Source organism: Pagrus major, chromosome 12, assembly GCF_040436345.1.
Source record: "Pagrus major chromosome 12, Pma_NU_1.0".
Taxonomy (NCBI): domain Eukaryota; kingdom Metazoa; phylum Chordata; class Actinopteri; order Spariformes; family Sparidae; genus Pagrus; species Pagrus major.
The window spans coordinates 15,076,486-15,102,376 of NC_133226.1; the positions used below are offsets into that span (position 1 = coordinate 15,076,486).

At 40.1% G+C, this 25,891-nt stretch overlaps 1 protein-coding gene across 2 annotated transcripts; it reads right to left on the minus strand.

Annotated features, from left to right (window-relative positions):
* Nucleotides 1-852: 852 nt before the first annotated feature.
* Nucleotides 853-25,428, minus strand: LOC141005786 (AP2-associated protein kinase 1-like). Of its 2 annotated transcripts, none has more exons than XM_073477816.1 (20): nucleotides 24,437-25,428; nucleotides 23,178-23,296; nucleotides 20,654-20,762; nucleotides 20,374-20,516; nucleotides 19,586-19,707; nucleotides 19,206-19,287; nucleotides 18,806-18,938; nucleotides 18,565-18,668; nucleotides 18,171-18,253; nucleotides 17,847-18,007; nucleotides 17,259-17,380; nucleotides 16,775-17,125; nucleotides 16,200-16,345; nucleotides 15,896-16,104; nucleotides 15,726-15,815; nucleotides 13,257-13,340; nucleotides 13,035-13,142; nucleotides 12,682-12,849; nucleotides 11,109-11,216; nucleotides 853-3,140 (listed from the first exon to the last, which is right to left on the minus strand). In XM_073477816.1, the coding sequence occupies exons 1-20, from the start codon at nucleotides 24,597-24,599 to the stop codon at nucleotides 2,434-2,436; spliced, it is 3,312 nt and encodes a 1,103-aa protein (XP_073333917.1). In that variant the 5' UTR covers nucleotides 24,600-25,428; the 3' UTR covers nucleotides 853-2,433. The 2 variants fall into 2 exon arrangements, with proteins under 2 accessions (XP_073333917.1, XP_073333918.1); XM_073477817.1 differs by lacking the exon at nucleotides 853-3,140 and adding an exon at nucleotides 10,234-10,341.
* Nucleotides 25,429-25,891: the final 463 nt, after the last annotated feature.

The following is a 25,891-nucleotide window of genomic DNA, read 5'->3' on the forward strand; positions in this document are numbered from 1 at the left end:
TGGTATGACTAACAACATCCTGCTGCAGCCAACATACAAAGGAATGGGACTCATAATCCTCCTTAAGTACCAATCAGAAAGCCTCCTCAAGCCCCTGTTGTCTTTTAAAAAATCTTAAAAGTGGCTGAAATTTAAACAGGCATTTGCCGTCATGAACCATAATAGGCACAGCATGAAATCCTGGACCCTAATATGAAACAAAGGCAATTTGGCACAAGTACAAATAAAGACTCCCCGGTAAGATGACACGGTTATGTAACTCAACATCTGCATAGTGTCGGTAGACATATGTCTCTTATTGCCAGTGGCGGACTCAGGATGTTTGAGAGGCAGGGGCAAAAAAAAAAATAAAAAGGGCATCACATGTATGCAGGGGCACCAGTATGTAGAAAGTTGTGATATATTTATAGTGAAGAAAGGGCACACCACAGGGACATCCAAGAGGGCACTTTTTCCAGTGTTTCTACCCACCGAGTAATTAGCGATAGTAATTCATGATTATTGTCATTATAGTTGACTCTATAAAATGTCAAAAAAAATTGTGCCCATCACGTTTTCCCAAAGCGAGGTCTTCAAATTGCTTCCTCTGTCCAACCAACAGTCCAAAACCCAAAGACTCTTCATTTAAAATGACAAAGAAAAGCAGCAAATCCTTACACATACTGTGAGCTGAAACAGCAAATGTTTGACATTTATGCTTGAAAAATGCCTGAAATGATAAACTGAGTAAAATTCTAATCAATTAATCGACTAATCATTGCAGCTAATCATTGCAACAGGTGTCACCTGGACCAGAATCAACAGAAAAATATTGATGTGGTGTGCTCCTTAGAGGAAATAAACAGGAAGCCATTATGTTTACAAACCTTTAATAAAATACAGTTTAAAGTTTTATCTTCACTGACAACCGTTCCTAATGTCCAGTATTAATAGCCAGATAATATAGAAACATAGAAATACTGTTAGCAAAGGCAGCATAGTTTACAATAAGTCCTTATCTGTGCCAAAGCAAAATTAGAAGCATTATTTAAAATCCTATCACTTTTCTGTCAACACATTCTCTTGAGAATGCATTCAGACTGAATCCGATACACACATGATATGCATCATTTAAAACACCAAGGCCAAAGACAAACATTATCAGGTTATAAAAATCCTTTCAAGAGAACTATAATGGTGCAGTTTGTGGGAGAGTTGCAGCAGCAACCTGCGAACAGTTATTAAGCATTAAGACAATAAATTGAGCTTGAAATCTTGTGATACGGGTTCCAGTATAAAGCTCTCTAGTGACCTGCCCTTTAGGATTTCCGGTAACTCGCATCTCTTTTCCGAAAATATTTCTAAAACATTTACAGTGCTTTCACTCTTTTGATGTGAAAGTAATAACTGCATAAACATTTTTTGTCCTTTCCTTCAACTGTGTGTAATGTTTCTCACCATTACATTTAATTTCCAATGGTTTCTTTGGCTTGCAGCAAAACGTTTGGTATCCTCTGCAGCACTGACGCTGAGGCCTGCAGTGATACCAAGGCACAATCCGTAATCTACAGTAAATGTAAACGAAAGGGTAAGCGGCTACAGAGATTTAAAGGCGTGCAATGTAGGATTTTTTCGGTTGCCGTTTGTAAACACACCATTCAAAGCTGGTTGCTTCGGGCTGACGAGCCATCAACCAAAATCGTCTGTATTTGAAGAACCTGAAATGAGACAACAACCATCATCTTTCAACAGGATTTCTGACACCCAGAAACATCCCGGACGCGGCTAAATAATAATGAAAAAACAAAAACAAATTACAGGCAGAAGGGCGGGGTCTCTAAAGATACAGACCGGCCACACACTTCTAGTCGATCATAAGTGCTGAAGAGGGAGCATGTTTTATGAGTCTAAACGTTTTGTTTTTTTCCGTTCTTTTTAGGAAAAATCCTGCCTAATATACCTTTTAAAACAGAACCTGCAACCACTGCTAAACTGACTGAAGGACTAACTCTGAAAACTAACTCTAGTTATGGTGTTAAATATTTGTATACAACACTCATGTTTGTAAAGGTCTGAGTCAAACAGACCCACTTTCGATTATGATAAACTGAGAGACACTAAATATTTTTATCATTTGAATAAAACTGTTATTCATATATTTAAAACAAAATACAGACTGGGCTTTTCAGAACCCTTTATGTTATCCTAAATTGAGTCGAGGACCAATCCTTCAAGTCCATTTTAAGAACTCAGTCCAAGTTCAGACTAAAGTGCTGAAATGATGCACTCACATGACTGAGGTAGAACTTTAAGTTTAAACAAGTACATAGTTGGCTAAAGGATCATTAACTTGTCTTAATACTGCAGCAATAATGACAAGAGTACAAGAAATGTGTATAATACTGCGTCTCAACTGTACTTTGGCTGAAAAAAGCTCTGACATTTTTTTTTAAATCAAGGTTTCCCCTGAGAGCATCTCGGATGAAAAGGTGCGGCAGTGAACGGGTCTTCCAGCGCTCTTCCCCCGATGGTCCAGGCGTGCAGAGGCCCCACAGCGACCGAACCTACGGCGGCCTGCTGACCGATCCTGGAGACGACGCGGTGCACCGCCACTGGCTGCTGGAGCAGAGGCGCCTCTGTGTGCACATGAGGGGCCCGAACACTGAGAGACTGAGGAGCAGGAGGAGATGATACTGGGACCAGGTGACACTGTTTGACGGGTCGAATCTGCTGTGCAGCAGACTTAAATATGTGAGTGTTACCAGAAACAGCTTTGGTGGTTTCCTGCCTCTTTCCAAACGGTGCCTGGAGGAAAACATCAGACGCCTCAGCAGGTCTATGAGACGCAGAAAAGGAGGAGCTGCTGAATGCCATCCGACTTTCTTTTGCTGGCGTTTTAAAAGGGGCCAGCTGGAAGACATCAGAGGTGACTGGGCTGTCTGGGGGCTGGAACTGGGATACTTGGTTGCTGGGTATAAAGTGTAGGTTGGTGGACATAGCGGGTGTCGCAGTGTGTTGTATGCTTCTCTCCTCTGATGGCAACATGTGTTTATTGTAGTCACATGCAGCAGTCCTCTGCTGGATCCTCTGCCTCTTATTCTCCTCAGAAGCTGCAGTCTGAGCTGCTGGCAGCACATTACTGTTGAGCTCCCTCTGTAGGTCTGTATGAGGAAAAAATGAGAGGAAGGTCAGACAGCTCTGAGAGACCTCTGAAGCTTTTACACTCTTTTGTTACAGTATTCAGAATCAGTATCAGGTTTTTTGGCCAAATTTGACCCTTTTTTTCATTGTTCTTAATGTACTTAAACAGGAGTAGACATAGAGAAACAGTGAAGAACAAGGACAACAAAGCTGAACAAATAAAGACGAAGAACAGACAGCACGATTATGTCCACAAGTATGTGAAAAAAATTAAGTAAAACTACAAATACTTGACCTATACTCGAGCTCATTTTTCCACTCTGGTGGACATTTTTCTTGGACACTCTTTCTCAAGTTGATTAAAACTCAATGATTCAAACACATTCCTGTGTTCTTAAAATGGAAGTCCTACTGATGTGTGTCAGTAAGCTCAGATATGAGATATGAAACATCGCCCCACAAGATTTCTGAGGCTGACAGCTATCCCACTCAGCAGCAGATGCACTCCTGACTCTCGACTAGGGCTGCAACTTACAATTATTGACATTTTTTACTAATCAGTCTATTATTTCTTGATTAATTTAATTTAAGATTAATTAAGATTGATTAATTAAGCCCAAAATGACAATCTCAAATGTCTTTTTTCATCCACAACTCCAAGATAATCAGTTTATTCTCATAGAGGAGTGAAGAAACGAGAAAATATTCACATTGAAGGAGCTGGAATCAGACATTTTTGCTTTTTTTCCTTAAAAATGACTTAATCAATTATCAAAATATCTGGGGATTCATTTAATAGCTGACAACCAATTCATTATTCGTTGACACTCTACTCCATTTAGGAAAGTGAAAAATGAAAGAGCCACAGTCAAAAAAATACAAAAAACAAAAAATGGACTGACATTTTCATGGGGCATGAAGTTGATGATGTTTGGTCTTACCTGAGTAGAATTAACCTGCTATTTGAGCAGAATAAGAATTTGATTAGTGCATTCAACATTGAACCTGCCCGACTGTTAACACACCATTCACCAGATAATTTAAGCTCTTACTCTCTCACCCAGAGTACTCCATGCAGATACATTTGCATGCAAATCTAATAAGAGGCAATTAAAACAGTACTCCAGCGATTTAGCATTGCACTAACAATAATAAATAAATAAATAAATGGCTCAAGAAATAAATTAATATACTACTAAATGCACCAAAAATAATAACAATAATGTAGGCATTGATAAATTTATAAAATATGACACAGGTTGATATTTCTGTATTTGTTTACCTTTGAATTAATTCACCTCTTCATTTAGCTTGCAATTTAATTAATTAATTGTTAATTCATGTGTTTAATGTATTAATTTTTGTACTCTTTTGCAATCCTTCCCCCATATTTCCACAAACTCAAATGTGAATTATAACAAAGAAGCAAATTAAAAATACCAATTTATATCACATTTTATATATAAATGGCAACATTCACTTTAAATCTTATTTTTGGTGCAATTAGTTGTGTGTTTACTTTTTTTTAAATTGAGCCATTATTTACTTATTCATGTATTTCTGATTTTTGGCAGTTTCAGTCCTCCATATGGTAAACTCACTTCTTACTCCACACAAACAAGAGTTTTTAAATTCTTAAATGTGTAGTCTTCATCTCAACTTAATGTATTAGACTATTTAAAGACTTAACTTTTTCACACAGTAGACTTTAAACAACATTTGTATACAAAAATTGGAGTCTCACAGTTTATCGATCATATGTTTAAAAAAAACAGTTGTTTAAAATGTAGAATATATTTGCTGACAATTTTCCTTTTTCTGACAAACAAACATTGTCATTTGTGCATCATGTAACTTTGTTGAGTTATATTAGTTTCATATAATATTCTGAGATATAACGACATAAAACCTTTCAATCAATACTCAACACGTTGACATTCACATTTGTATTTTATTTGCCATCCCTTTATAATTCTTTAATTATCTCACAAAAATAGAAGGAGCACACGATACCACAGCTCTGACGCAGGTTTGGGCCATTAAAGACAAGAGGTGTCTCAAAACACTCAGATAATCAGGTAAATCGACAGCTTTCATTTTTGGCAAAACAACAGAGAAAAAACGAGGGGCTTCTGTTTCACATCGAGGACTAATCTCACTACCTGCTTGGCTTTTTACCGATTACAACAGCACACAGGCGGCTACAGGGAGAAGAAGCTCGGGAGTTGCATAGGTTCAAACAGTAACTGCAAATGATTGAGTTGTTCGGCGGAAGGATCAGAAAGAGGATGAAAAAAAAACATGAGCCTTCAGTTACACATGCAGTACCTACAGTAAATTCAACTGGGGACCAATTTTTTTCAAAGATAAAATGATCATTTAAAATTTAAATCAAGAACTCTACTCAAAATACTCTCAATTTTTTATTGGAATTAATGAATAAAATTGAAATAAGACTTGTGCATATGTCCCTTTTCATAAGGGCCCTTTTCCACCAAATTAGCTCCAGATCTGTTTGAGATTCTTGGGACCTTGATGAACCAGCCCGAGTTTCTACCAGTTTTGAGTGGAAACACTGTGATCAAGGACGTGTCATCAATGGAGGGCGTTGCACAATGCACTATGACTTGTAGAATATGACACACCCACTCTGGTTCGCTTTTGATGGACATCTTTTTTGGTTCCAGCTGGGAACCAACGTTTCGGGTTTTGACCATTTTATTCTTAATCGAAATGCGCCAAACAGTTCAAAATTAGGCTTGCAAACTGGAACGGAACCGGTGCTATGTTGGTGGAAAAGGGGTATAACTGAGCTCCATGCTTTTGGCACTTTTCTCAGACTGAATTTTGAGATTCAGTTTTGAGGCGATTCATTTGATACTGCTTGTTCAACAGCCAACTACATTTTATTTCATATTACATGTAATAAAAGGTGCAATATGTCAGAACTGATCACCTGTATAATTCACACTCCAAACAAATAGGGGGCAGCATATCACCAGAGTAACTGATAAGGGCTGCTAATTGTAGCTAATGTTAGCTAATAAGCTCAGTTAACTGTGAAGCTAGCGGTCGTATGAGCTGACTCTGCCCGGACTGGGGGCTTGGAGGAGTGTTGGTGTTGTTAAATATCGGGGCTATCACCTCTTGAGGTACAAACTGGCTAGGTGCTAGGTGGTTAGCATGCTAACTTTCATAGATATCTCTGCAACACAATACATAGACGTCTTTAAAATAACATCAACACTGTTGTTTCTTAAGACTCTGTAATTTTTTAGTTCATTTGTTGAATGTTTTAGAAAATTCTTACATATTGCACCTTTTAATCTAACTAGCCTGTGAAAAACCACAAAGGTGTGTGCACTTTGTCCAAAATATGACTGATTTGTTTATCATTCAAAAAAAGAGCCTTGTTAGTGTAAAAAAAAATACTTAAAAGGTGCACTATGTAACTTTTTTAGTTACCATTGTTATATATTCCTCTATACAAGCCTGTTTTGCTCTAATGTTCACAACTAAAAATGTAAACATATGGCTTAAGTTAATCTAAAACTCATTTAGCTTGTGCTGTCTTGCTTGTTTATAGCCCTGAAAAAAGTTGCATAGTGCACCTTTAAACTTATCTCTGAATTACTTGCTGAATTACTAGATCTCACAAGAAAAACATACTGTTTCTTTTAATATTATTTGAAATCGCTTCCTAACTTGACACGATGAAATTAAAAAGGTTAATGCAGTCTTCTCATTGTGTTCATGCATGAGAAGCAAAATAACTTTGTTTGATCCTACAGAAACATTTATATTGCTGATTGGAGCTGATTTTTCGAACCCTGGACAGCTGATTTCATGCTGCCTGATAAACAAAGCACGGCTACTGCAGCTTCACTGTAAGATTAAACCTTTTCACACTTCACAGAGCCCCTCACACATGACCTATCAGACAAGCTCTCTTAACTGTAATATGGAGCGCAGACTTCCAGCGGACAGTGAGACTGGGGAGCAGTAAGCCAATACATATCCAACTCTCAGAGAGAGTGATGTAGCTCTGACTTCCTGAGAGAATTCAGGGATGGGGTGGATGGGGTTTGGGTGGGGGGGCTGTGCTTTCAGAAGAGATTTTAATGACAACATGTCCGTCGCCATATTTGCAGCAAACAACAAACACAATAGGCTACTGGAAAACACATCCAACAATTCTGACTCCACGCACACACACACACACTTATCATTAACACTGTATACCAACACACATGAACATAACATTCAACAACACTGCCATGCTTTTTGATATGAAGTCTGTGATCACTAAAACCCGGTAAAGCAAAAACAAAGCTTTACGAAGCACAAGTTCAGAAAAAGTTTCTAGTTTAGCGATGAAATGAAACAAGAGGTTACGCTCCCACTTTCCAGATAACTGTTTTGAATAAAAATATAATCCTTCATCAGTCCATGTAAACAAACAAAACACAGGCTCACATTCTTTTCACAAAGGGGAAGAAGAAGAGGGGGGTTGGAATAAGACATGGGATTCAGCCTAATCTCCAGGTTGAACAAAGACTAGGATTATCATCTATACATTTGAATGTACTGACAATAATAGAGTAGATATAACCAAGAAAAAAAAACTTTCTCAACACACAATTCCACAAAGAGGAATGAAATATTTATATAGTATTCTTCAATATTATTCAGTGATTATGGTGTTAAGAATCATAGATATTTTTTTTAATTATAGACTAATATTTATTTCTTACATTCATTCTCTAACACTCTATTCATATTAACATTTATTAACAGGAAAACAATGTCATTTTTCAATCATATATACATCCATAGCTATATATAGATGTATATATGAGATTACACAAGTAAAGCATTATGTTTTCCACAAGTAAAGCTTTATGACAATGACTTCATATATACATGGGAAGAATAACTGATCCTATGGTCTGGATAAGAGCCCGCAGGGGTTGCAGATATCTATTTACATAAATGAGGAGTAAACAAATGACAGGAATGTAGGAAGGATTGCACAATGCGGGATGAATGTTTGTGTTAATTTCAAATTAAAAGTGTCAGTGAGTGAAAATCATTTTTAAAATGCCATATTAGACTGTTTGTTAGTGCCAAAAAAATGACCTGACTAGTCATGAATGGTCTCTCTCTCTATATATATATAAATAATAGCTACTGTATTTCTACGATTTCCTATTATTGTTGATTATTGAAATTATTTTCATGATTTCATGCATTTTCTATTGATATGGCACACTGCTATAAACAAATGCTAAATGACCCTGATTTGTCATTTAATTTCAAAACAACCTATTGCTTGCCTCAAGGATAAAATGAAAAATAAGCTCAAAATAATAATAGGTCCTCTTTTAAAAGTACAGTGTGTCTGGAAAACAAGTTAACCTTGAATAGTCAGACAGATAATTTGTTTTGTTGTATTTTGAGTTTAGCTGATACACTTTCAGAGCTCAAACAGTCAGTGGTTTTCTTCATAGATTATTTTATGGCACTTGGCTGTTTAGTCTGATCAGTAAGGTTGTTCTGATACCAATATCAGAAATACTGCTGATACATCCTAAAATGCTGGATCGGGTGTCAGCGTGGGTCTGTTATTTTTATCAGTGCTATGCCGACGATACTCAACTCTACTTATCTGTTAGGTCAGGGGAAATCTCTAATCTAAACATCCTGCAAAATTACCTGACTGAGGTTGGTAACTGTATGTCTCAAAATTTTCTTCAATTAAATCCTAGTAAAACTGAAGTTCTGGTTTACGCCCCAGATCAGGTCTCCACCACAGCCTCCAACACCTCGGCTCACTAGCCACTAATAGAAAATCATTTGCCAAAAACCTAGGTGTCATTAAATTTAGGATTCAATTCAAGATCCTCCTCCTCATTTTATAGGCTTTAATCTTGCTCTGTGGTATATCATTAAACTACGAAGACAATATTTCTCTGCTAGGCCCCTCAGGTCCTCTAATGAAGGCTTCTTAGTTATGCCTCAAACAAGACTGAAATCACGAGGGGACTGTCCTGGGTCACGGGAGGTGGAACAGTCTCCCTCTGGGAATCAGGTCAGCAAATTTTCTTGGGTCTTATACGTTGCAGTTGAAGTCCTGTCTCTTTTTGTTGAGCTGTAAGTACGCACTGGTATATGATAACGCACTGTATCTGATCGGTTCTCTGTATTGGCTGACACACAGAGTTCAAGTATCAGTATCAGCGTTGGGAAGGAAAAAATGGTATTGGAACATCTCTACTGATCAGGAAAACTTTTAGCGTCCTGCTCTTCCCTTCAACACAAATCGCAATAACTTAGTGTGATGTTTGCAGGACGTTTGTTATGGCTGTTCTGTTTCCAGATTGATGTAATTTTTCAGTCTAACCTATAGCAGCTTTAAATTGTTAAAGATATACCATCTAACAACCCTGACAAAGGTAACATTAATGCTACTGTGCAAATCAGGCTACATGACTAAATTTCCCTTTTATTAGAAGAAATAGACCAAACTAATTTCAACAAAGGCTCATTTAACTTTTACATGATTTTACTTTAAAATGTGCAAATAAATGTGGGGAGGAGAATTTAAAAAGGCAAACGACGACAAATTCACTTGTGCACCATAATAACTACGACCACTTATAACTATGCCTATTGTACATTACAACAATGATCTTCTATTGTTTGCTATTAGACATAATGCAATATTGTTCAAACAAAAGGGATAGCAATATTATATCCTGAAAGATGTAATGGTTCGTCTTTAGAGAGGATGATGTTAGCGTACTGGCCACTCTTAAACCGATGGACGGTAACAATAGTGATGTGTGGAGACTACAACAAAGAGAAAATGTGAGCGAGAGGATGAGAGATGAGAGGTGAAGAGAAGCCAGATAATGCGATCGATGCGGCGGAGAGGGCAGGAATGAAGAAGCACTGAAAGGCGAAGGCTGCTTCTACTGTAAGAACTAGAATTGAGATGACAGCCGAGGGCGGGGTGCAGGAAGCTAGCTATGACAACAGTGTTGATTGCCGTTATGCTATGCCAGTCTCTAATCCAGTGTTACAGCTTCTACTGGGGGGGTTGGGGGGGGGGGGGCGCCTACAAGTCGATGAGCTGGTCCACCAGCAGCAGGGAGCGCGCCAAGCTGGGCAGGCTGGATTCAGAGCCACCACTGTTACTGCGCGAGTGGCCTCCTGAAACTGGCCGGAGAGACAAGGGGGGGGGGGGGTTGGGATGAGACGAATACAGGCAAACAGAGGGCAGAGGGAAGGGGAGGGGGCAGAGGAGCGGGGGTCACAACAAGCAAACAGAGCGGTCAAGGAGGGGGAGAGAGGTCGAGACAGAGAGAGAGAAAGAGAGGGCAGAGTTTACCCATTTACTTCTACTGGTTTTAAAACATTATTAACTCTGAGGATGTAAAAATAGTGCAGGCACCTGATCCTGTTATCAGTAGGTTTGACTATTTCTTTCATTCATTAATTAGCAAATCAGCATGCAACTGATGGGAACCCAATAAACAGCCAGTCCCTGTTTCAGTTTATCTGGTATTGCTATTTTGGTGTTGTTCCTACAGTTCAAATTAATATTGGTCCAGGAAAATCATTGCACCTGACCAAAAAGCAACAGAAAAAAAGTCCACAGAGGAAACAGTTTGTGGTGAGTGAATGGGTCAAGCTCAGGACTTTCACCCGGCGGACCAGACTTTTTATTTTCAGTTCTCTGTAGTAGTTTAGTTGTAGTAGGCGACAAAACTACTAGGTCACGTTAAGAAAGAGAAGGTTAAGAAGATTAACCACTTGTTACAAAGCATAACTTTGGTTTCGGCCCTGGAGCAACATTAACTATGATATAATAGGAGCAACACCAACACGGCGATATCAGATCGTGCTACCTGTCTTTGATCTTAAAGACAAACCCGAAAGAACCACCTGTGCTTCCTTGTGGAGAATGATTGAGAAAGACTCACCTTGGGAGTTCTTTCGGCCTGTGACCGGAATTGGATCGAACTCGTCCTCTGTGCCGGCCTCTGCACTGGCTTGTTGGGGCTCAAAGTCTGAGATCAGGAGAGATGAGTCTGCAGGGTATAAAAAAAGGCACGATGATGATGGAGTATGAAGGCCCAATTGTGCGAGAAAAAGTTTGATATGAAAAGGTGAAAAGATTACCTTCTCAACATTACACAAATATTAAGAAAATCTGAAACTACTGCCAAAAAATAAAAAAATAACACAGTGGAAGCTCTCCAAAGCCTGTCTGATAAGACATGATGAGGAGAGATCGGTAGTAATTAGAATCATGCAGCTGGCTATCAGGCAGTATTTCAGAATTGGCACCGTCAATACAGCTTGCTTCCTTTCACCAGTCAGAAACCAACAGCTGTCGAGCTCTCAATTAGCGACACACAATATGGTTTTACAAATAATTACACTCAGAAGAAGAATTATTTTTTAAATTTACAAACAAAAGGAAAACCATTTTCATGAAAAGATCAAGTTTAAAACTTTAATTGCTTTTTAATTAACTTATATATTTTCTATGCTTTATGAAGTTGTGAGGATAAAAACATTACATAGTCTGTCAAGATCAATTTGGATTAGATTAATATGTTAAGAAGTAATAGAAATGCTTTTGCTGCCACCCAGTGGTTGAAAACTTCTGTTTGCAGCACAAAATGTAACATTGCACTGTGAAACTGTTAACATCGGCAGCTCAAGACGTTGGTATTTCGATGTAGTTTATCAAGGCTCCATGTCACGAGTCAGCCTTAAGTCCAACTTAAATTGATTAAATTAAATTAATTCTCCTACAGCATACTTATCAGCTCTATAGACTACATGTCCTGTGATCTCCTGATAAATTAAACATCGAAAGGAAAATAAAAAAAAATAAAACAAATCAGGAGGAGAAATTCAGTTTACATGTTTTGGTTTCATGATGGCGCCCTCTAGTTTTGCATTCCTTCCTCAGAATGCTGTTATTAGTTTCATCTATGTAGACCCACATATACTGCTATCCTGCTAAAACGTCCGTCTTTTCTGAACTACTAACACATCTTGTCCTGCACCTTAGCTTGTTGAATGAATGACTAAACAAAGATTCATGGGGAAAAATGCACGTCAGCTACAGCATGTAAACTTACCTGCAAATATCACTTTGGTTCAGTTTCATGTGGGTGTAGTAGTACTACTGCTGACAACACACAGTCTACCCGTGTCTTGAAAGCTATGGTGTAAATTTGTTTATTTTTTCTCTCTTCCCCTGCCCTTGTACTGTACAGTGCTGGGGCTCAGCCTGCAAGCTGCTCCCAATGAAACTCAGACAAACAAAATGTTTCCAAAGACCCTTTTTCTTACTTTTAATAATCAAAAACTATTACTATAACACAGAAAAAAAGTCAAAAAGGATCACTGAAGGCAATATCTAATTGAAGTGTAAGTAAAGAAAAGAAATAGTTCGGTATGGAAATACTTCTCTCACTAATTAAAAAGCATTGGAGTTCAATACCTATGTGAATAAGTCTTTAGATTCTTCCACCTTACCTGCTTTAGGCTGTGCGGAGTCTCCAGACAACAGGCTGAATTCATCCAAAGCGGAGGCAGCGGAGTTGGGAGCAGATGAGATCGAGGAGGTGGCACTGCTTGCTGCTGGAGGGGCGGACGGACCGGAGATCAGAGAGCCCAGGAGAGAATCGTCTGCAGTGAGAGGGTCTGGGACGGGTCAGGAGGAGTAAAAGGTAGACAGAAACGAGAACAAAGTTTAGTTATGGCTCAAATAGAAAGATACAACCTCTTGTATTTCAATAAGTTGATAAAACGTGTTATTTATTCACCATTAGTTGTGTACTGTTAAGTTAAAGAATACATAGATGGAATACATTTTGAAACATACACACCTTTTGCAGACTCTTCCACAGAGCCACCGAAGGGATCAGACAATGACAAGAGATCGGGAAGCATGAGCGAAGACGTGTCTGGAGATTTGAGTCCTTCAATCAGCTTCTCTAAAGGTCAATAAAGAATTAGACACAATAAAGGAGACATACTTGAGCAATGCGCAATGACAACATCAGCTGTAGCATACATAACTAAGACAGAGAAAAGAGGGAGATATTTACCCGGTGCATCGGTACCGAAAGGATCAGGGACAATCAACAGTGAGGCTCCTGAATCCACGTCAACGATGGCTGATGGTCTTTCAACTAGGAAACAGAAGCAGTGCTTTATAGTAAAGATTTGTAATCCATTAAAAAGCCTGAAAATTAGGCTAAAATGCATTTTGGGAGGAAGCAGACTTTTTCAGCTGGTGAGTCTCAATAGAAATGCTTGTTTCAGCCATTTACATCAATTAATACCAAGTCAAGTGTGAATCTGTCGCTGGAATTTAAAAGTGCCCATGGATACTTTCAATCCAGTTTTTCAAACAGTATGAAATGTATTCAGATGTCCACATAAACACAGCAATTCCTTGAGTGCATTTTAATTAACCCAACAGGAAATTAAAAAACTTTATGAGCTCTCTTGTGCATGTTTTCACAGCGTGAGACTCTAAGCAATCCTATCATCTGATACAGAATATGAGCAATATACTATGTTAAATACTATGTTAAAAACGTTCTTACTTGTTAAAGGAAACAGTGCGTACATTTGCTGGGCAGAGCAGCAGTACAGCCAGAACTCTTTACATCAACATCATTAGTGTGATATTGTTTCTTTTATTCAGACAAACCCTTTATTTTATTAATGTGGTGCACAGAGGCAGAACTTGCTTTCAAAAGCTTCTTAAAGAAGATCAAATTAATGGATAAAGTGCATTAAGACCTTTACCTCTCTATTTGGTATTACATTAATCAAAATCATACAGTACAATGCATTAAGTGGCATCAGTACGGTAAAGTGGGGAAACAACTTATCAAGATATTTGAACTGTAAATCTCACCTGCCTTGCCAAATAAGAGAACAAGTCTTTATATTAGCTTTGTTTTGATGTCCATAAACCAGCATGCTAACTCATGCTAATGTCTATTGACATTTAACCACTTGAACCAAGTGCACAATCGTTGTCGGGGTTGGACGGGTCATGTCCCGCCAAATACATGAAATATTAGTATATAATATGTACACTAACCCAATATGACTAATCATCAAATGCATCTAAAAGCTAAAAGAAAGCACATTTTATTTCTTCAGTAATCAGTTTAAAACGGACTCTAAAACATGCTGGATGCACCTCCTTCATGTTCCTAAAGTTTTGGGTCATTCTGTATCCTCCCTCATCATGTATACATCTGATCCACAAGTTGATCTCTCTTGTCTACTTCACAGGTAAATGTGTTGTTTGCAGCAGCATCAGTGTGTTACTGCTCCTGTTGGTTGACACATCTGGTCGGGTGTTTTTAACAGGCTGGACGATGATCTGACTTTCACTCTATTATTAGCCTTCGGATAACTGGGTCTGTAGTTGATCTGTCAATAACCTATGTCATTTAGGGATGGACTGATTATCGCCCTGGCCAGTCAGTAGTTTTTCTCTCAGATTGTTGATAAAATAAACAAATTTAAAAATGAGCTACTTTGGCTCTGATGCAACATCCTCTCACACAGTGTCCCACCCACAACAATATCTGATAAGTATTATGTCACAATTAATAACCGACAAAAAATAAAAGTAACTAAATGTATAAAGAATCAGAAAAAGAAAATACTCGAGTAAAGTACCTCAAAATTGCACTTAAGAACAGTACTTGAATAATCTGTACTTCTTATTGCATCACTTGTTCTAAATTTTAAAAACAAGATTTTAATGTTGACTGCAAATGAATGTTGGTTCCAAATAACAGTTATCGATCTTCTAAAAGAGGCATATCAGTTGACCCCTATTGTCACTATTTTTTTGTAGATTTGTGTTCACAGACCTGTTTATAATGTGTTGTGTTGTCAGAAACACACTCACACACTTGCATGCAGGTGCTAATTCTGAAACATGGGTGCAAAACATCTGTGGCTCGTGGTCCTTATACATCTGTGTTTTACTGAACATCCAACATGTAGCTACTGTTAAAGAGGTAATTACTAAAAAATCAAGGTAAATCTTAATGTTTGGATCCTTTTAAGAAAACGTGCTCACATATAGACTGAGTGCGCAACTGGATACAAATAGAAACTAATGCATGTACAGCCTCATTTCCCAGATCAGCGATACGCTACTAACACTGCTGTCTAATTTCCCTTCTAATGGGTTTAAAGTTAAATAAAGTATTTCGAACAATTTTACAAGATTAAACCCCTGTTGTGTATTTGATTGTTACAGCCCATTGTTGGCTGCTTTCATGAACTGTTGAAGCTTTATTACACGTATTGTGTAATTAGTTTAATAGTTTAATTCCAAGATACTTGAATGTTGACATAATATGGGAAGTGTTGCAGTCTGTGTATCATAAATTGCCCGAATTTGAGAAGAACTAATGTTGATGGGGACAGTGTGAGTTTGCGATGATGTCACTAAAGTATTTGTGGAGTTTCATGTGTCCAGGTTCATGCAAAGGACAGAAAAGAAGAAAAACCCTGATTTTAAAGCAAAGACATACCAGTTTCTTGGGGTGGACTATCCACAGTTGAGTCCAGCAGGCCTGGTATCAACTCCTCAGAGGATGTTGGCTCGAGTTCTGAAGGTGCGTCTGGAAAAAGAAACACCCAGTTATCGACAATTTGTCACTTACTAGAAATACTTCTCACATACGACTGCATCAAACTTTACCAGCAGGGTTTTTGTCCTCAGCTTTGAATTCCTCAGCACCGAGGTTAGAGAAGTTGTCATCGTCAAAAGGATTCCATGCCGGCTGTGTGGGGGTGTTGGAGGCACTGCCAGACACAGGAACAGCGGCTCCAGCTTTGCTTTGGTCCTGCCCTGCATCACCAGCACTGGGCTGAGCAGACTGGGCGGTGCTTGGGTGAGATGGAAGTGATCTACAGGTAAAAGGAAGTACACAAAATCGTAGATAAAACAAACAGGAGAAGACTTGAATTTAAAACAGGTTTATTCCAGTACACATGCCACTTACTGGTTGAGAGCAGCATCTCCAATAGCTCCTTGTGGCTGCTGTGAAGTGTCACTCACTGGGAGTCCAGCAACAGTGCTCGCTGCGGCGTCACTCGGTGTGCGTTGGTGGCCTCGTTCTTCGGTTGTCTTTGGAGAAGCAGGTGGAGTCTGTTCAAAAGGGACATGGAGTGAAAATAAAACAAGATGGAAGATCAAGATATATTTCATGGAAGATCTCATGAGTCACAGCCTAATATGTTTAAAGGTTAGGCGCAAATGCTTTGACAACTCATGTTATTCAGGTTTCATTTCACTCACAGTTGCAGTTTTTGGTGGCAAAAAGTGTTGAAAAAAAGGAGCAACATGATTAACAGATTTAGTATCTAGTAAATATTTTTACAATATTTTTTTTTCTAAATCACATTCGTGAAGAAAATTGAAACAATTTATGAATAGAAGGACAACAAGAACATCAGGCTGTGGCACTTTAAAGATTAAGGAAAAATAAAAAGGGAGGAAAAGTCATTTGACAGCTCTGTAGTGATGATGACTTTTAGACACTTTTTGAGGCTGGTTGGTGAACAGAAGGCCACTCACCGTCTCAGCTGCGTTTTGGCTGATCTCGCTGGAGGCGGGCTGAGCTTGGGCAGCTGATGGCTGAGTTATCTGCTGCTGCTGCTGACTAGCGGCCGCTTTGCTGGGTGAAGACTGAGCCGCTGGCTGCTGAGCCTGGCTGGCCTGCCTGCGTCGAGCTGGACGTTGAGGAGGGGCAGGACTCGATGGAGTCTGTGCTGCCGGCTGGGAAGCTGCGGTGACCACGGCGGGAGGCGTGGTCTGTTGCTGAACTATCGGCTGTGCTTGTGCTTGGACATCAGCCTTCGTCACTGGTGACACGACTGCAGCTGCTGCTGCTGTCTCTGCTCCAGGAGCTGCGGCTGGCTGCACCGGCTGTCACACAAAGAAAAGATCACATTTGCATCCTAAATACCTTCATGCTGCAGGTCCAAAAAACAACCGTGAATGTTTTGTTACATCTGTGTGATGCTGACACAAGACTTCAGTGTAATCCATCAGTATGTACCAGCTTCTGTTGAGCTGCAGCCTGACTTGAATTGTTTTGTGACTGGATGAGTGGCAGAACTGAAGTCTGTGCCTTCTGTGACTGCAGAGCTGCAGCTGGCTGAGAGAGGTCCAGGCTGACTCCTGTGGGATGTTAAAAGAGCACAGACAACACATTAGTCAACAGCATGGAAAGATATTAAATCTTAATACTTAATACAGATGAAAACAATGTAAATATCAAGCAACATAAAAATCGTAGGAGTCGACACAATATTCATTTTAAAGTTAAAGAGGATTATATAATCTGTTCCATTGTGATTAAGACATCAAAGTCATTAGTAACAGGTACAAAAAGTGATATCAACAGAGGCGCCGTTTCAGAGTGTGGAAAAAATCATTACATAATCCATTTGGGCCTGTGGTTAGATTGCTTTAATTTGCACGAGTCTTAACCTGCATACTTGATCTATTCCTGCTGAGAATTGCAGCGTTTATTGTGTGCACAAAGGATTAGAGGGATTCCTGTACTTATGCACATCTTTATTCAAAACCTCAGCTTCTTTTCTCTGCGACGGAGAGGAGAATAAGGATGGAGTGCTGTACGTACCCACAGGCTGAGCTGTACCACCAGGGAGATTAGCTCGCTTGCGAGGGGTGAGAGCAGCAGGCTGGATGGGTAAGATGCCAGCCGCAGGCTGGGTATGGGCTGCTTTGGGCCTCTGGCGAGGGGTGATGGAGGTTTCAGTGGTGGGAATTGGATCTGTCAGTCTGGCAACAAAGGGAGCGTGTTGGCCTTCTTGTTAATCATGGCACATAGTGTTAACATAATTATTTAATGAGTATCAGAACACTGTCTATACCTAATTACTTCCACAAAATATAGTGTCACTACAGCTCTCATGCTAATACAATGTAAGCAGGTCATGCTTGCCTGGGCTTAGCCTGGCTCTTCTTTGCTGCAGCAGCCTCACTCGCTTTGACTGGTTCAGGAAGTTTAGTAGGAATTGGAGAATTCTGGATTATGGAAAGAAATGCAAAGTCATCAAAGAAATCTTGAAGTTTTACAAGACAGCAGTATGAATGACAATGGTACACTGGTAACGCTGGCAGTAATAATGAAGAATATCATCAGTGCTAACAAGCATTTCCTACTGTATGCAACTGATAAATTAGTGCAGATTTTGCTGCAGAGCCTGACAGCCGATTGCTCGGACAGAGAACCTATAGCAGATTCCACTGAATAAGACATGAAAATCAATTCCTGATGAGAGAAAGCCGAACAAATCCAAATATTTCAGCTGACTCTGGTGCTGAGAAAGACTGACCTTCACATTCTGAACAGGGCAGGTCCGCTGAGCTAGTTTAAAAGCAAAGTAGGACACCTGGTAGATATCTGGTCTTTTGTCTGGGTCTGGCTCCAGCATATACCCTGAAAAATGAAAAAAAGAGTGAGACTCAAGAAAACCAGCATTGCGAAAGCCAATTAATAGGTATTCAAGCTTCAACCACAAGTGCAGATTGAATTTGATGTTGTTGAAAAATAATTAACGTTTAAGAAGGACTAACGAATGAGGCAGTGAAGATCATAAGAGTAGCGGGAGTTATCTGGAATGGTGAAACTGCCATCACAGATGGCCACCTGGCTTTCACCAAAGGGCAGAGTGAAGAAGCACAACTTGTACAGCAAACAGCCCAGTGCCTGGAGAAGACAATCACATGCACACACCCCGTCGCACCAAACATGAGGAGAGGAGGAGAGGAGAGGAGAGGAGAGGAGAGGAGAGGAGAGGAGAGGAGAGGAGAGGAGAGGAGAGGAGAGGAGAGGAGATTAACCAAGAATAACAATAATAAAACAGTAAGTCACACAACAATGGCATTTCTATACAGTAGTATCTATACATATTCAATATATACAGTATGGGTTGCTTTTATATGAATCCCTGTCATGATTATACTCCTCACTCACCCAGACATCTGCTTTTGTGGTGATAATCTTGTTGTTGTAGAGGTTCACCATCTCAGGGGCACGATATGATAAAGTGGTGTACCTGAAAGAAAACAGGTATGAATTATTTACTCTAAAATGGACAAATTTAATTGGAAACCATATGTTTTTAATGTGGCAGCGAACAAATTCAATATCCATCAAGCTAAACCTGTTTTGCACACACATCAAAATATTAACAGTGCTGCGCAGAACCCTATATGAGGACGAGGTGAATAAAAAACAACAAAGCTGCTGATGAATGAAAAACTGCTGACACGTTTCTGTGCAGCCATACCTAAAGAGAGCACTATGAATGAAATCTGCAAATATGGCTTAAGCAGATGAAAAGAGGCACAAACTTTTTGATCTCTTCCTCCACGGCGGCCACTCCCTCAGTCTGGGGGCTCTGGAACTTGTTGGTGGCGCTGCCAAAGTCACACAGCACATAATGACCCTTGTCATGCAGGAGGATGTTCTCCACCTGCAGAAGTAGAAACAATCACAATGTTTGTTTACAATATCTTCCAGGTAGAAAACAGAGAGGTCAGACCACCGTCCTTAACAATATATTTTATAAGTTACATTTACGGCTGAAAATGACAACAGAAATAAATAAGTTTGCAGATTACACACATCTCTGCATTGCAAAACAACAGCCATTGTCTACCTGAAACTGACTGTTGTTAGCGTAGAAGAGATGAGACCCCAAACATGGAGTTATACATGAAAGGGCCGAAGTCAAACACAGTTTTTTTGCCTCCTGCAGCATGTGCACTTGTCTTGAACAATAAATGCAGTAGTGAAATCATTATGACACATGCTATCATTTTCAGGTTTTTATGCAGATCAAGAAAACTGCACTGCAATAAAAAGATTAAATCTACTGAGTGACACTAACTTTAAAATAAAGCGACAACCACACCACATCGACTGGGCTCTGCAGAAATGGACGTATTTGAAGTATTTTGACAGCTGACATTCATCCCCTCCCTCCCCTGCTGTTAGAGCTTTCCATAATTAAACACAGTTTCAACTCACAGAAACATGTCAATCAAGACATCACACAGCATGGTGATCTACAGAAGGTGATTTCCCTGCCTTAACATAGAATGGCAGCCCGTCCCATCCAGTACGCAAAATGTGTCACCTTTAGGTCTCTGTGGATGATGGGTGATTTGCGCTGGTGCAGGCGAGAAACGGCATCACAGGTGTCACAGAAGATCTGCAGCACCTCAGCCTCGGTGAAGCCGGTCTGCAGCCTCTGGTTCATCAAGTTGACTACCTGCCCCCCTGAAAAATAAGATCCACATGACTGAATCTTAACTTTCATTTCCTAACACTTTCACACAAATCCATTCTGAAACCGAAAGTGCTACTTATACTCTAATTCTTTCACCAATCACAGCCCATTTCCCTTCAGCACTCACCCTTGCAGTAGTCCATAAGTATGAGAACCTCCCAGACGTCCCTCGATCCCATAGCCGTAATACTGGAGTCCAGATAACCAACAATATTCTTGTGACCGACAAGGTCTTTCTGCAGGAACACAAACACACATTCAAGGGCATTAACAAACCACTGTGCATAAAAACAAAACAAAAATGGCTGCATAGTGAGCACATACTACAGCTGACGTCAATGGTTAGACTTTATTTTCAACTTTGAACAAGTCAGAGAAAACAGGCAGGAAACATTAGCATATTTTGCTGCTGCAATTAATTTTAATGCCATAACCCTTTTACTCAATCTGGTCTGGTTATTGTTTTTTGATGCAGTGTGATGCCATCGCCTGCAGAGGGAGCTGCAAAGGAGAGCTGAAATCAGGAACCCATTAGGTAATGAAAAAATGTCAAGCACTGCAGCTGAGGTGAAGCACTGTCTGTCTATGAATGTGTGTGTGTGTGTGTGTGTGCGCATGTATGTGGGTGTGTGTGTGTATGTTTGTGTGTGAGAGAGAGAGAGCGAGAGAGAGAGAGAGAGAGAGAATGAATGAGACAAACTGAGAGGTAAATAAAACATGATCAAATGATGTAGAAGAATGACACCGGACATCGTCTTTGAACCAAATTTTAGACTGTGTTAGTGTTTGTTTCAAAGGCCCTAAGTTGTTACAATGTGCTGTCTGTAATTCTGTTGACTGTTTATACAATCAGCCCCTTTTTTGTAATTTGACCATCCACTGCTTCCTTCCTTCCTTCCTGAGTGTTCCTTCAGACATAAAAGACTAAAATCTGTGTGTGAACTCCATGAGCGAAAGGGTCCAGCTACAAAAATGCCTCAAATCAAAATAAGATAACTCTTAAGACTGCTGGTAGGATACTTACATTTTGTGGTCTATTATACACTAAATAAATACCAGTTCTGCTCTGATTTTCACTAAATCAAGACATCGAACGATGCTGGGATAGTCCAGGATGTGATCCTGATACATTAAGGCCCTGACACACCAGGCTGACAGTCAGCTGTCGGCCATAGTCGGAGAGCATCGGACAGAAAAAGAAAGGGAAAGCCCTCTGTACCCGTCACTGTAGTATCCATGATTTCTCCCATTTAGTGCAGCTTCTCCTTATTTTTCTCCTTTGCCTCTTCATCAGTGCCACTTCCAACTTATTATCAGACATATTTTCAATTATAAGCGGCTATATTACCAAGAGTGGTGTTGAAAAAAGCTTCTTAATCACAACAACGGTGGACATTTCCTTTCATGCAGACGCAGAACGTACAAGCTTGTTGGCTGTCGGCTGTGGTCTTTGCTGTGTGTTCAAGTGCAGCTTTTTGGCTGAGACACAGGAGATGTGAGGCAACCCAACAGTCAGCCTTTGTCGCAGCTAGTTTTTGTGTCAGTTTGGTGTCGGGGCCTTTACATTTACAGCAGAGAGACATGTAGCTTTGTGTCATGTTTGGGGATGTGTGCGATTAGTTGATGATGATTATTATTATTATTACTTTATTAATGTACACATTTGAACGCACACAATATGTAATTTCTGCCGCTAGGGGTCTCTCAATCAAATGACAACAAAAGATGTAAATAGTGTGGAATCATGGGAGCTGTGGTCTTATGGCTAATGGAAGTCTTTTCACGTGACTCCAGTAGAAATGTTCACGGATGAGGTAATGTTTTAAATTCTTATTCATCACGTTTAGTCTCGTTTCCAACTTCCTTCCTCTCTCTCAGACATATCATCTGATGTTTTCCCAGAAGTTATGGCAACAGGCGACCAACATTGTTGGAAACATTTGAGATAATGTAAGTACACAACTCAACAGAATAAGGTCCATTTGAATGCAGAAATGTTACATATTAATTCTTTAATTTACATATTGTCATAATTAACACTTAAAGGTCTTTCTATTCAAATGTTACTTTGTAAAACATGAGCATTCATGTTTTCTCAGAGTATTCTTGCTTTTACACTAGTTGATTAGTACAAGTTTAAGGCTCAGTTAAACTTCAGGGAACTTGGTCGTTAGAGACGTCTCTAGCCATGACTGTCACATATTTGTCAAAGACCCCATAGGAGGAAAAACTAGAACTTCTCTTTTTCTTAACAAGTTCAACAATGAACACTGGATAGAAAACATTGCATCAAGAACTAGATGGTCCTTTAAGAATTAATTCAAAACAAATAATCCCTACAACTCATTCTTCAAGACGTCTCGGGAGGTGAGCAGGACATGTAAGACAATACTATGAAAACAAAAACAAAGCACACCAAGAACCAGATGAATAAATACAGTACGACCATCCAAACAAGCCCGCTGCAGGCTGTGTGTACCGACATCTGCACTTCAGTCCTGCAGACCAGAAAACTTTGCAGAAACAATTAGACTTTCACAAGGCATTCGTTTTAGAGTTGCCTTCATATTGTGGATTTAACCCCCCGGCAGAAAATCACATGAGCTCAGTTTTAAAAACAAGCAAGAGAAAATGTAATGTCAGCGACTCACCATTATTTGAATCTCGCATTTGCACACCTGCAGATCATGCTCGTTGTTGACATACATCCTCTTCAGGGCACAACGCACCCCTTGATTTGTTTTTACAAGGAACACGATTGCGAAACCGCCTGCAGGATTGGAGAAAGAGACAAATTAAACTCGTTAGTCCTCAAAGAAATGATTACCAAAAACCTGGATGCATACAAGATAACTGACAGATTCAACTACAATCAAACCCAAATGTATAAGATTCATATGAAAGCGTTAAGCCATTAGCACTCATGTTCTTAGGGCAGGACATGCTAATTTTTACACAAAATTACTTCAACAACTGTTGAAATGTGTATTCATGTGGCCTTACAACAATACAGACAATCAGGACCAAATGGTGCAGCCTTATAGCGTAATGTATTAGTCATGCCATTGCTGCAGGGTTTACGTAGAGGCCTACATTGAGGCCCAACCATCTGGTACAGCTCAGACCACAAATTCACTTTGCCGAGTTTAGTTGTGACAGAGTCATCAATTTCAGGCAGGCATTGTGGCTTTCGCTGCATCCTCAACTTGGCGTGTGTGAAATGTTATTGCATGGCACTCTCGCTGCAGGAAATACCTATGGACGTGGGTGCAAGTTGAGGCTGGGGGTCAACACCGTCTTCCTTTATTATTCTCATCCATATCCCCCTGTTCAACTCTTACACTGTACTTGCATTAGCACGGATGCAGTCTATAAGAAACTGCCAGTGACTGTTGGCTCACATGATATTCAAAGAAAATAATTAACCAATTCAAAAGAAATATAGGAATAGCAAAAAAGATTGAAAATGATCAATAAAATGACTTTATTTTTGTCAAGTACAGACCTCTACTTCAGCATCAGTAATTTGGTGCCGATGCCAAAAAGTATAAAGAAATCCAGATTGTACCCCACACTCAACCTTCATGCAATCATTTCAAACCAAATACACTAACTGTGCTGCACCAGGTGAATTTCCATCTTCTTGAATCACACTTCTGAATCATAAAACAGCCAAAAGGAAAGTGTTGTGTTAGTCAGAGCCCAGCTGAGAGAGAGGAGTAGGCCTCTAGTTTGCATCCATGTATCCAAGATACATGGATGCAAAGCTGCATCCTTCCTGTGGGAATGGCATAGGGTTACATCCCTGCTCTGTCACGTGACTCACAACATGCATGGAAATAAAAAAAAAGAAGAAGAAGGTGAAAACAAAAACAAATGGCATCATCTGGCCTGTGCAGCCCCTTCTCACCTTCAGCGATGATCTCCTCAACAGTGACTTGGTGCCGCCCGACAGTGAAGGCTCTGCCAATGAAATTTCCGCCTGCATGACTGGACCCGGAGCTGCCACCTCCTCCTCCAGAACCAGGCCCGGAGCTCACCAACTCCCGACGAGAATCAAAGAACTTCCTCATGTTGTCGAGGCGTCAGAAGGATTTTTTTTTTAATGTGGCTTCAATCACAGACGAGCTGCCTGTTTCCTGCAGGCTGAATTATTGCACGAGTAGATAACGCAGGTCGAGACTGTAAACCACAACGAGCGCCTCGAGCCTTCGAGTCTATTTGTAGCCTCAAGACGTGCAGTGATGATTCTGTCACTTACGATGCTGATGTTGAGACTACCCAGATTTCTGGTGGCAAATTTCCCATTTGCTTACCAACACAAGCCAGTTGGTGATAGCTAGAGCGGTTGCGACTAGCCGTTATGTAAGTGAATTACACCACCCAGGAGGCTAAAGCATCTCCGGAGAAAGTCTTTCTTTAGCTATCCATCCAGCTGTTCATGGTCGGCTGCTGCTGATGCTGCTGCTGCTGCTGCTGCTGATAACATTAGGTCCTTCTCCATCTCGTCCAGCCATTACCAAGCTAGCTAAGTGCTAGCTACTTACGCGCTATGACATTTCGTGTAAGGTTATCCAGGTTATCCTCTGAAGATAATGTCTCCGGGTGCGATGTATCCGACGTGTAACTTGTCTGATAGCGTTGCCCGAAAAAATGTTTCCATCCTCAGTCAAGCGAAGCGAGCCGTTTGGTGGCACATAGCTGCCCGTCTATCTGTTTAATTGCTTCCATTAACGATAAAACTGTGATTTTTAGTAAGCTAACGCATTAGCGCGATGAAGCCTCTCGTCAACACAAACAAGCGCAGGGTCGACAGCAGACCAGAGCCTCCGTCCGTCACAACTGTGGCACAAAATGACAAAACATACGATTTGACATCTATCAAAACATGAGACAGAGGTCTCAACCCAGCAGCCTAATCTCTGCAACCACAGCAGTCTTTGGCTGCCAGCGATATCGCAACATCCTAGCTGTTGCTGTTGACGCGCGGACGGAATTGTGGGTATTGTAGTTCAGAGCGCAGCTGCAGCCTCCCCTCCCCCTCGTCTATGTGGTCATGTGCTGCGTTCAAGTCAGATCACGGAGTGGAGAAAACTGTTCACACCAGGCTGGTTTCACTTCTGATGTGTCAGGATTTGTGATAAGAACTCTATAAAGCAAAATGGCTGCAAAGCCACCGGCTACAGCTAATTAACAAGAAACTAAATACACAGGTTGTTTGTATCTGGTTTACAATGGTGGGAAGTGCATTTATTTAATTACTTAAGTTTGAGGCACTTCTAATTTACTTGAGTATTTCCACCTTGTGCTACTTGTACTCTACTAGATTTGAATGGCTAATAATGGACCTTTCACTCCGCACCAT